Source organism: Chiloscyllium plagiosum, chromosome 40 (assembly GCF_004010195.1).
Source record: "Chiloscyllium plagiosum isolate BGI_BamShark_2017 chromosome 40, ASM401019v2, whole genome shotgun sequence".
Classification (NCBI taxonomy): Eukaryota; Metazoa; Chordata; class Chondrichthyes; order Orectolobiformes; family Hemiscylliidae; genus Chiloscyllium; species Chiloscyllium plagiosum.
Window position 1 is genome coordinate 3,309,007 of NC_057749.1, and position 11,498 is coordinate 3,320,504.

The 11,498-nt window shown below is 42.2% G+C and overlaps 1 protein-coding gene across 2 annotated transcripts in view; it reads right to left on the bottom strand.

The window, feature by feature from the left end:
• slc12a1 (solute carrier family 12 member 1) overlaps positions 1-11,498 on the bottom strand; it is a 133,887-nt gene that overhangs the window by 52,448 nt on the left and 69,941 nt on the right. For both annotated transcript variants that reach the window (XM_043680183.1, XM_043680182.1), the window contains exons 16-17: positions 9,067-9,178; positions 1,515-1,655 (exon numbers count right to left, since the gene is read on the bottom strand). In XM_043680183.1, the coding sequence (XP_043536118.1) occupies positions 1,515-1,655; positions 9,067-9,178 (253 nt within the window). The remainder of the gene's footprint in view (positions 1-1,514; positions 1,656-9,066; positions 9,179-11,498) is intronic.

Sequence of the window (11,498 nt, forward strand, 5' to 3'; positions counted from 1 at the left end):
CATTTGTACCCCTCCAGTTCAGGTGCAACCCGTCCTTCATGTACAGGTCACACCTTCCCCAGAAGGTATCCTAATGGTCTAAGTATCTGAAGCTTTCCCTCCTGCACCAGCCTCACAGCCACATGTTAAGCTGCATTTGCTGACTGTTCCTCATCTCACTATCTCGTGGTACCGGTAGCAAACCTGAAATCACTACTCTACTCATCCTGCTCTTCAGCTACAACCTAACTGTCAGTAGTCCCTTTCCTGGCTACATCATAGGTGCCAATATGTACCACGATTTCTGGCTGCTCCCCCTCCCCTTTCAGAATCTTGTAAATCCGATTGGCAACATCCCGGATCCTGGCACCAGGGAGGCAACATGCCTGCCGGGAGTCAATCCGTCGAACTATTCAGTCCCCTACCACTTAGCGCTTTTCTATTTCCCCCCCTTCCCTCCTGAACCACAGTGCCAGGCTCAGTGCCAGAGACCTGACAACTATGGCTTCCCCCGGGTAGGCTGTCCCCACCAGCAGTATCCAAAACTTATTGCTGAGGGGAATGGCCACAGGGGATCCCTGCTCTGACCGCCGGTTCCCTTTCTTCCCCACGACAGTAATCCACCGGTCCTTATCCTGTGTCTGGGGAGTGACCACCTCTCTGTACATCCTCTCAATTTCCCCCTCAGCCTCCCAGATGATCCATAGTTCATCCAGCTCCAGTTCCCTAACTCGGTTCCCGCAGATGTAGTCGGCAGAGACATGTGAAGTGTCTCTCACCTGCCACATTCTGCAGGAGGAACATGCAACTGCCCTAACGTCCATAGCCCGTTACTCTGATCGCCCGCACAGAACTAAACAAATTAAAATGTTATGCAATGACAATGTGGAACTACCACACAGAATGGAGAGTGTGGTGCTGGAAAAACACAGCCGGTCAGGTAGCTTCCGAGGAACAGGAGAATTGACGTTTCTCAGGAAGTTGAAGAGCTTATGCTCAAAACATCAATTTTCCTGATCCTCGGATGCTGCCTGACCGGCTGTGCTTTTCCAGCACCACACTCGCGACTCTAATCTCCAGCATCTGCAGTCCTTGCTTTCTCCTACCACACAGGATAGTTCAAGCAAATACCAGAGGCATTTAAAAGGAAACAGATAAGGAATTAAAGAATACATTGCTAGGAAGGCAAAACAGATTGGGACTGGTGCAGAGTATATATCCGTTGGGGCAGAATGACTTACTTTCTGCACCGCAAAATTCAATGTTTTTCCTAATTCTAAATTCAACTGCAGGTAACTATTTAAAAAGAATCCAAGTCCATTAGCAACTCACCACACCTTTATCAATTAAACCAGTTTTCCTAATATAGCAGGGTTGAAGACATTTCTATGATATTGTGAAAGCCTTGTGTCCATGAACAGTTTAAATTAAACAATTTAAAAGCATTGGTGCCAAGTGATGTAAATTTACCTTAACAGTATACTTTATCAAATCAAATATAATTAGACTGACAATACATCCACTACAGTAACAACCTGAAGTAGGCACTTTACTCCATCACGTAGGTTGTCTCCAGCCACTGCTGCATAGAAAGCTTTTTTCCTGTTCTTCGAAAGCCATTGCTGATAGTTATCCATGCTCAAATTCATGTCGCTTACTGTTTGCTTTCGTGGTCCCTAACAAACAAAAAAGCAACTCAGTGAACATGTATTCAGGCTTAACAGCACGTTACTTCTTTTAATGTCATTAAACTTTACTTTTACTTCAGCATGAATATTCTAGAACTTATCCCATAAGTGCTGACAGCATGTAAAGTCTAACTTAAGTTTACTTTTCTATTTTTTCCCTTGCCCTCTCCCAATTAGATGAAAATAATTCATTTCAATCCATCACGCATGACTATAAAAGTGGCAAATTAGACCTTCAGGAGGACTGCAGAAACCTAGAAACGTTTAGAATGTGCAAGACAGACCTTAAAAGGGAGATTAGGAGAGCTAATAGGAAATAAGGAAGAATATTGGCAGATAAAATAAAGGAAAACCCCAGGATTGAGACAAAGAGTAAGGTCTGTTAAGGGCCACAGTTGTAATTTGAGAGTGGAGCCAGAGGATGAGGTAGGATTCAAAATAAATACTTTGGGTCAGTATTCACTAGTAAAAGGGATGATTTCGGTATAGAAATCAGACACAAGGTCTGTGAAACAATTAAATAAATTAGCACAGACAGACAGAAAGTTCTGAATGTCTGGCAGGCTTCAAAGTTAATAAATCTCCAGGGCTAAATAAAATGTATCCCAGGCTGTTAATTGGGGCAAGAGAGGAAATATCAGTGGCAGTTGCAAAACTTTTATTCCTCTCTCACCACAGAAGAGATGCTATAAGACTGAAGGAATCCAAAGCTGTGCAGTTGTTCAACAAGGGAGCAAAGGATAAACTAGCAAACTACAGGCCAAAATACCTAACCTCAAATGATGGGGAAACTACTGGAAGCAATTCTGGGGCACAGAATTAATCTGCATTTAGAGAGGTAGGGATTAATCAAGGATGGTCAACATGGTTTTGTTAAGGGGATTCACATTTGAACAACTTGACTGAATTGTTCAAAGAAGTGTCCAGATGTGTACATGATGACAATGCTTTTGATGTGGTCTATTTGGACCTCAGCAAGGCTTTTGATAAGGTCCCATATATAAAACTCGTAGCAAAAAAGGTAAAAACCCATAGGATATAAGATGGTTTGACAAACTGGATCCACAGTTGGCTCAGTGACAGGAAGCCAAGGGTGATGATTGCAGGATGTTTTTATAACAAAGTCTGTGTCCAAATGGGTCCCACAGGGGTCAGTATTGGGGCCCTTACTGTTTGTGGTTTATGTAAATGATTTAGACTAATCAACCCTCATTCATTCAAGCAAACCCACACACAGAACAAAAATAAATAATGACCATAACCTTAGACTGCAAGGGAATATGGATGGATTGGTCAGATGGGAGGATCAGTGGAAACTGGAATTCAATCTGGAAATAAGGCATGATGAAGGTAGGTTCCTGGGAATCTGAGAATCAGAGGGATCTTGGGATGTGTATTTACCAGTCCTCGAAAGGTATTATGGCAGGTGGACCAAGTAGTTAAGGCAGCATAAGGTATGCTTTCCTTTATTTGTTGAGGCACAGAGTATAAAAACAGGGAGGTTAGGATATAGCTGTGCAAAACCTTGGGTAAGGCCACAGTTAGAATCTTCTGTGTGGTTCTGGAATCTACATCGTAGGAGGGATGTGACAGCACCGGAATGAGTGTAGAGGAGACTGATCACGATGTAGCACGGGCTAGAGTTTCAGATATGAAGAAAAAGAGATTGGACAAACTGGGGCTGTTTCCCTTAGAACAGAGGATATTAAGAGGGGACGTAATTGCAATAGATAGGATAGACATCAAGAAACTTTTCTCCTTGATAGAGGATACAAGGCACAGACTTAAGCTAAGGGGCTGAAGGTTGAGAGGACATATGAGGAAAAGCTTTTCTTTCCAGAGAGTGGCGGTAGGAATCTGGAACTCTGCCTGCAAGGTTACTAACCTCGTACAGTCAGGAAAGGGAGAGATCACATCCAGAGTGACACACAGCCTGAGTGAGTACATAATTTGGGGAATTTGAAAGCCACATGGGAATTCAGCACAGAGGGGATGGTGATTTTTGCTTTTTTTTTGGATCCTAGTTTGTAAGTTTTTTTTGAAACAAGATAAACAGATTCGGGGGCCAGCACAAAAACAGTGGCATAGCAGGTAAAATGTAAGTTCGTTGGTTAGTGTTAGCTACTAATTTGACTATCATAGTTTATTTTCAGACTGATGGTAAAGAAAGGAAATGTTTACAGGCTACAAACTAAAAGTCTAGTATGAAGTTTTAAAAATTAAATATGGACTAAACAATTAAAATAGAGATGCTGGGCCAGGCAATGTGTTGCAACTGCATGGTATGAGAGTTGGAGGATTCCAGTATGGCTCATAGTGACCACATCTGTACCAAGTGCTGGTTACTTAAGGAACTCTGGCTCAGAGTTGATAAGCTGGAGTCTGAGTTTTGAACATTGTGATACATCAGGGAGGGAGAAGAGTTACCTGGAAGGTGCGTTTCAGGAAGCAGTCACACCTCTTAGATTAACTACTTCGAATTCATTTTGTGGTCAGCACAGGAAGGTGTTGGTACCAGTGAGGCAGGTAGTGGGATCCAGCAAGTTGTGAAGGAACCTCAGCCCTTGAGCTGATCTAACAGGTTTGAGATTCTTGTAGGGAAGATGAACAAACTGAGCACAGCACCAAGGTACAGTGAGCCATTCTTGAGGAGGAAGAAAGGGGAAATGTAGTTGTAATCAGGGATAGTATAGTCAGGAGAACAGACTCTGTTGTGTTCAGGAGCAAGAGTCCCAAAGGCTGTTGTTGCCTGCCTGATGCTAGAGGTTCAGGATCTCTCATCTGGACTGCATGGAACTGAGTGAGAAGGGAAAAATGCAGTCATCGTAATCACATAGGTACCACTGATATGGATACAAAGAAGAAAGAGGTTCTGCTGAGGGAATGAGCACCTCGGGGCTAAATTAAGCAGAATCAAAAAAGGTAGTAATCTCTGAACTAGTGCCTCAGCCACAATCAAATTGGCACAAGGTCAACAAGATTAAAGAGGCAAATGTGTTGCTCAAAGATTAGTGCGAGAGAAATGGGTTTGAATTCATGGGACTTGCCACTAGTACTGGGGAAGAAGGGAGCTAGCTGTTCCAGAAGAGATTTCACCTGGGAACAGCATTCTTGTGAATCACATAACTAGGGCTGTGGATAGGGCGTTAAACTAAATAATGGTTCTGTTGCATGAAAAAGTTAAAGGCAGGGAAGGGCTCAGCTGAGGTTAAAGTTTCCAGAACAAGTAGTTGGACAGAATATGGAAAGGATCAGAAGTCTAACTTCAGGTAAGGGGACAAGAGAAAGGGGGTGGGGGTAGCCATCACAGGACTAAGGGTGTTATACTTAAACGCATGCAGCATACAAAAACAAGGTAAATGAGCTTGTAGCGCAGATTGACATTGGCAGGTAAGATGTTGTGGGTATCACAAGTTTGGCTGCAAGGGATCTGAATATCAAAGGACACATGTCCTATCGAAATGACAGGGGGTGGGCTGCCAATTAGTAAGGATTGAAACTAAAATTGTACAGAGGTGGAAGATGTAGAACCTGTATGGGTAGAGCGGAGGAACCAAAACAAAAACAACCTTGATGGGAGTTATGTAGAGGCCTCCTAGTAGTAGTCAAGGATATGGGGAAGAAAATAAATCAGGTGAATAGGCATTGTTACAATGATTGTGGGGGACTTCAATATGCATGTGGACTGGGTAAACCAGGTTGGTAGCAGATGTCAAGAAAATGAATTTGTCCACAAGATAGTTTCTTTGGAGCACTACTAGCTCACAAGGGAACAAGCAATTCTGGATTTGATTATGTATAATGAGACAGAGACTTGAAGGTGAGAGAAGCCCTAGGGACAGTGATCATAGCATAAATTCACCCTTCATTTTTGGAGGGAGGAGCTTGAATAAAATGCAACAGTATTACAATTAAATGAAGCTAACTCCGAAGACAATGACATGATGGAAGAGTTGGCCAGAACTGATTGGAAGGGGAGCCTAGTGGGGAAGACAGCAGAAATGCAATGGCAGAAATTTATGGGGGTAATCTTTAGGCACAGCAGAAATTCATCTCAAGGAAGAAAGGGGAGAATGAGGCAACCAAAGCTGACAAGGAAAGTCAGAAACAGCTTAAAATCAAAAGAAAAAGCATATAATGTGGTGAAGATTAATGGGAAGCCAGAGCATTGGGAAGCCTTGAAAAATCAGCAGAGGATAATTTTTTAAAAAACAATAAGGTTAAAAGATTGTGTGTAAGGGAGCTCATAATGTAAAAAGAACACAAGCATTTTTTAAAAAAAAAATCTAAAAAAGTAAGAAAGGCAAGAGTGGACACTGGACAATGAGGATGTAGAAATAGTAATGGAGAACAAAGAAATGGCGGAGGAACTGAATGGGTACTTCATATCAGTTTTCCCAGTGGAAGCCAGCAGCACAATTCTAGAACTTCAAGAGAGTCAGGTGAGTGCAATGACCATCACTAAGGAGAAGATGCTAGGTAAACTGAAAAGGTCTGAAGGTGGATAAATCACCCAGGTCAGATGGACTACTCAGAGTTCTCAAGGAGATAACTGAGGAAATTAGGAACGGAGGGTTCAGGAGAGTACCAGAGGATTGGAAAATGGCTAATGTAACACACCTGTTAAAGAAGGTAGAGAGAGGCAAAAGACAGAAAATGTTTGTTATCACATCCTTAGTAATGAACTGTAAAAGCTTACCAATGACTAAGGTCAGGCTAATGGGCCTAATGTTTTCTGTCTTTTGCCTCTCTACCTTCTTTAACAGGTGTGTTACATTAGCCATTTTCCAATCCTCTGGTACTCTCCTGAACCCTCAGTTCCTAATTTCCTCAGTTATCTCCTTGAGAACTCGGAGTAGTCCATCTGACCTGGGTGATTTATCCACCTTCAGACCTTTTCAGTTTACCTAGCATCTTCTCCTTAGTGATGGTCATTGCACTCACCTGACTCTCTTGAAGTTCTAGAATTGTGCTGCTGGCTTCCACTGGGAAAACTGATATGAAGTACCCATTCAGTTCCTCCGCCATTTCTTTGTTCTCCATTACTATTTCTACATCCTCATTGTCCAGTGTCCACTCTTGCCTTTCTTACTTTTTCAGATTTTTTTTAAAAAAATGCTTGTGTTCTTTTTACATTATGAGCTCTCCTACACACACTTAATCTTTTAACCCTTATTGTTTTTTAAAAAATTTAAAAAGTGCATCATAAAATATGGTTGAGTCAGCACAGCTTTGTCAAGGGGAAGTCATGCCTGACAAATCTGTTACAATGCTTTGAGGTGATAACGAACAAGTTAGAGAAAGGAGAGTCAATGGATGTGATCTTTTTGGATTTGCAGAAGGCCTTTAACACATAGGAGGCTGCTAAATAAGAGTCTGACAGAAGGCAGAGTCGGAATAAAGGGGTCTTTTTTGCAGGGTGGCAGCTGTGACCAGTGGAATTCTGCATGGGTCCATGTTGAGACCACAAATATGCACATTATACATAATGTTCTGGTGAAAAAAACTGAGGGCATTGTTGCTAAGTTTGCAGATGATAAAGATAGGTGGAAGGACAGGTCGTGCTGAGGAAGCAGAGAGGCTGCAGAAGGACTTAGGAGGGTGGGCAAAAAGTGGTAGATGGAGTACAATTTAGGAAAGTGTGCGATTATGCATTTTGATCGGAAGAATAGAAGCACAGACTATTTTCCAAACAGGGAAAGAATCTGCAACTCTAAAGCACACAAAGACCTGGGGAGTTCTAGTTCAGAATTCTCTTAAGGTTAATATGCAGGTTCAGTTAGCAGCCAGCAAGGCAAATGCAATGTTAGCATTCATTTCAAGAGGGCTAGAATACAAAAGCAGAGATGTACTGCTGGGGCTGTATACGGCTTTGGTCAGACAGCACATAGAATGTCAGCAGTTTTGGGCCTGTTACCTAAGGCAGGATGTGCTGGCCTTGGAGAGAGTCTAGAGGAAGTTTACAAGAATGACTACCAGGGATGAAGACACACGGTTGAGGACTCTGGGTATATACTCGAAGTTTAGAAGAATGAAGGGAGATCTGTTTGAAACTCACAGGGTACTGAGGGGCCTGGATAGATTGGACGTAGAGAATAATGTCTCCAGTAGTAGGAGAGATTACAACACAGTGGCACATCTTCATGATGAAGGGATGATACTTTGGAACTGAGATGAGGAAAAATTTCTTCAGCCAAAGGATGGTTAATTTGTGGAACACATTGTCAGAGGGCTGTGAGTGTACTTAAGACAGACATAGATAGGTTATTGGTTGGTAAAGGGATCAAGGGTTACAAGGGAAAAAGTAAGAGAATGGGGTTGAGAAACATATCAGCCATGATCAAATGACAGTGCAGACCTGATTGGCTGACTGGCTGAATTCTGTTCCTGTATCTTATGGTCTTATTGTCTATGGTTTTATAAGATGCAAGTCTTACTTAGATATACGCTCGGCATTGCAAATTCACAAGGCTTAGTACCTAGTGCTGGAAAATGGAATCAGAATAGTTAGGTGGTTCTTTTTGATTGGTACAGATGCAATGGGCTGAAAGGCCTTTCCGAGCTGTAGATCTCGATGACTGTGGTCTGACAGCATAGCGAATATTTCACTTTGCCAATTAAACATGTTGATTATCATCACACCCAACCTCAGACCAGGCATTAAAACTGTGACGTAGTGGGTGCTGAAATCCATGAGTCTCATTGTTGTTATTGCCAAAGACTACTAAAGAGGGTTCAATTTAGCAATAAATGTTTCAAGATTGAAACATGTGACAATCTGATTGGGAGTGTAGTACTATAATGCTGTTATGCTCCTGGGCCTGGCCAAACTGGCCATTAACATGTCCAGGCAGCGGGCCGTGGAGGGGGTCGTTAGGGCCGACTGCCTGCCCCTCTTCCGCGGTTACGTTAGGGCTCGGGTGTCCTTGGAGAAGGAGCACGCGGTGTCCACCAACACCCTGGAGGAGTTCAGGGAGAGGTGGGCGCCACAGGGAGTGGAGTGCATCATTTCTCCCTCCAACTCTATTTTGATTTAGTCCCTACCCTCCCCTTCACTGTTTTGATCACACAGCACTGCCCTTTGATGTGAAGGGCAGTGTTTGTCACTGGCCACCCGGGTGTTTTCCCATCTTCCTGGTGGTGGAAATTGAATAAAGATTTGTGCACTTTGTGTCTTTCACTGTGTCTCACACGCATACACACACACACACCATGGGTTAAAAAAAAAGAAAAAAAAGAAAAGAAAAAAAAATAATGCTGTTATTGAAACTAACCTGCCCAGAATGTTACTTTTTAGCCATATGAAATCCTTTACTCAAACATTACCTGTTCAGATCCGCATTGTCAAATTTAAAAAGGTGATCAAAACTGTTGCAAAGGAATTTGTCAGCGTCATTACCATAAATACTTGACTACAGATGCAGAGGCTAAAATTCTTGGTGAAAGAAAGTGTCAAATCCAACAAGGCTGGCCTGGACATTGGCGATCCTGTCAAAACAATACACTGTGGCCTACACAAAGGAAAGAAACTGTAAATTATTTTTCAGAACAAAATGAAATCATTCATAGAGCAAGTTCACAAAATGTGTCTATTTGGAAAAGTACTTCAACTGCACTACACGATATGTTATTCCCTCAATTGTAACAAATAGTTGCAGCAGCATTTTGTGAATGATTATAGCCCATGTAGAGAGACCATGGTGAAGGCATGCTGACTTCAAATAAAACTGTCCAAAAGGATTTAGCGCATTCTGTGGCATAAATCTTTCCCTACTTCAATATCAATTTTATTCTGGCACCACTTCTAGGGATCTCCTGTATTAAGTAAAAGCAGCCATTAAACAAGTTGAGTCACCAATCAAATTGAAGAACTTTTAGACAGTAAATGAGGAAGCACTAATAAGCAAGAATTGTTCAGTCTTTGCAAAATAAAATACTGGGAGCAAAGTAAAGATTGGAACATATAAACATGATTAAGATAGAAGTTGAAATGGTGAACACAAACAATAACATTTTTGTCATTGAAATAACCTACGGAATTCTACAGTAAAATGGAATGAACTTAACTCCAGGCCTTTAATCTTTTTTCAGGGCCAGAGAGGTTGTTCAGAAGTAATTAGGACCTAGTTTTCAGTTTTAAAACAGTTACACCTCATTTACAACTCTTTCAACAATTCTTACTGCAGGAATATTATGCAAAAGGTCATGTAAAATCATTGACTCCACTATGGGCTCAGTTGCCTCACTGCGCCAGGGAGCTGGATTCAATTCCTGCCTCGGACAACTGTCTGTGTGGAGTTTGAACACCCCAGCCCCCCCACTCTTGGGCACCAAACTCCCATCACTCAAATGGCACCCTACCGACCAGCCGTCATTCGTCACCTTATAAATGTAACTTTTCTCAGTCACTGTCAAAGTAGTTTGGGATCTGTAAAGAATTTCACTCCTGAAATATGACAGCAAGTGCCATTAAAAAAGGGCATTTTTTAGCCTCCAGTGTTGCTTCTGTGCTGAGTGGACTTCTCCCATTCCAACTGATGGGCGCATTTGGGACAACGCAAATTGCCGGTAAGTAAATAGAGGATTACAAGTTGGTTGAATGTGTTTTGATAGTAATTAGAATTTCTGGAATTAGAATTTTGTTAATTAGGATGTCCTTAACTAGGAAAGAATACACTTAACAACTAAGTCTTTGTACCTCATTTTTCAAAACTGATCAAAGACCATTACTGACTGCACTCCAATCAATCATGACTGACATGTTTCTCAACCTTATTCTTCTGCCTTCTTCCTGTAACCCTTGATCTCTTTACTAATCGAGAATCTATCTACCTTGGTCTTAAATACACTCAATGACTTAGCCTCCACAGCCTTCTACAGAAATTATTTCCACAGAGTCACCACCCTCTAGTTAGAAACATTCGTCCTCATCTCAGTTCTAAAGGGTCATCCCTTCGGCTGGAGGGCATGGCCCCAAGTCCTAGTCTTTATTACTAGTGAAAATATCTTGTGTCCAGGTTATCCAGGTCCCTCAGCATCCTGTAAGTTTCAGTCAGATCTCCCATCATTTTTCTAAATTCCATCAAGTACAGAGTCCTCAACAGTTCCTCATATGACAAGCTCTTTATCCCTGTAAACTGGAATCCCTCCAAAGCCAGCATATCGTTCCTTAGAGACAGGGGCAAAAACTGCTGAAAATATTCCAAATACAGTCTGACCATATACAGCTCAGCAGTAGATAAGTGCTTTTGCTTTCTAGCCTTCAAAGTGAATGCCAATATTCAAAGTTTGTGAGAAGATTTGTAGCTCGGGTGCTCGTTGTTGTGGTTCTATTCACCTAGCTGGGAATTTGTGTTGCAGACGTTTCATCCCGTCTAGGTGACATCCTCAGTGCTTGAGAGCCTCCTGTGAAGCGCTTCTGTGATCTTTCCTCCAGCATTTATAGTGGTTTGAATCTGCCGCTTCCGGTTGTCAGTTCCAGCTGTCCGCTGCAGTGGACGGTATATTGGGTCCAGGTCGATGTGCTTATTGATTGAATCTGTGGATGAGTGCCATGCCTCTAGGAATTCCCTGGATGTTCTCTGTTTGGCTTGTCCTATAATAGTAGTATTGTCCCAGTCAGATTCATGTTGCTTGTCATCTGAGTGTGTGGCTACTAAGATTAGCTGGTCGTGTCGTTTCATGGCTAGTTGGTATTCATGGATGCGGATCGTTAGCTGTCTTCCTGTTTGTCCTATGTAGTGTTTTGTGCAGTCCTTGCATGGGATTTTTCACACTACATTGGTTTTGCTCATGCTGGTATCGGGTCCTTCGTTCTGGTGAGTTGTCTGA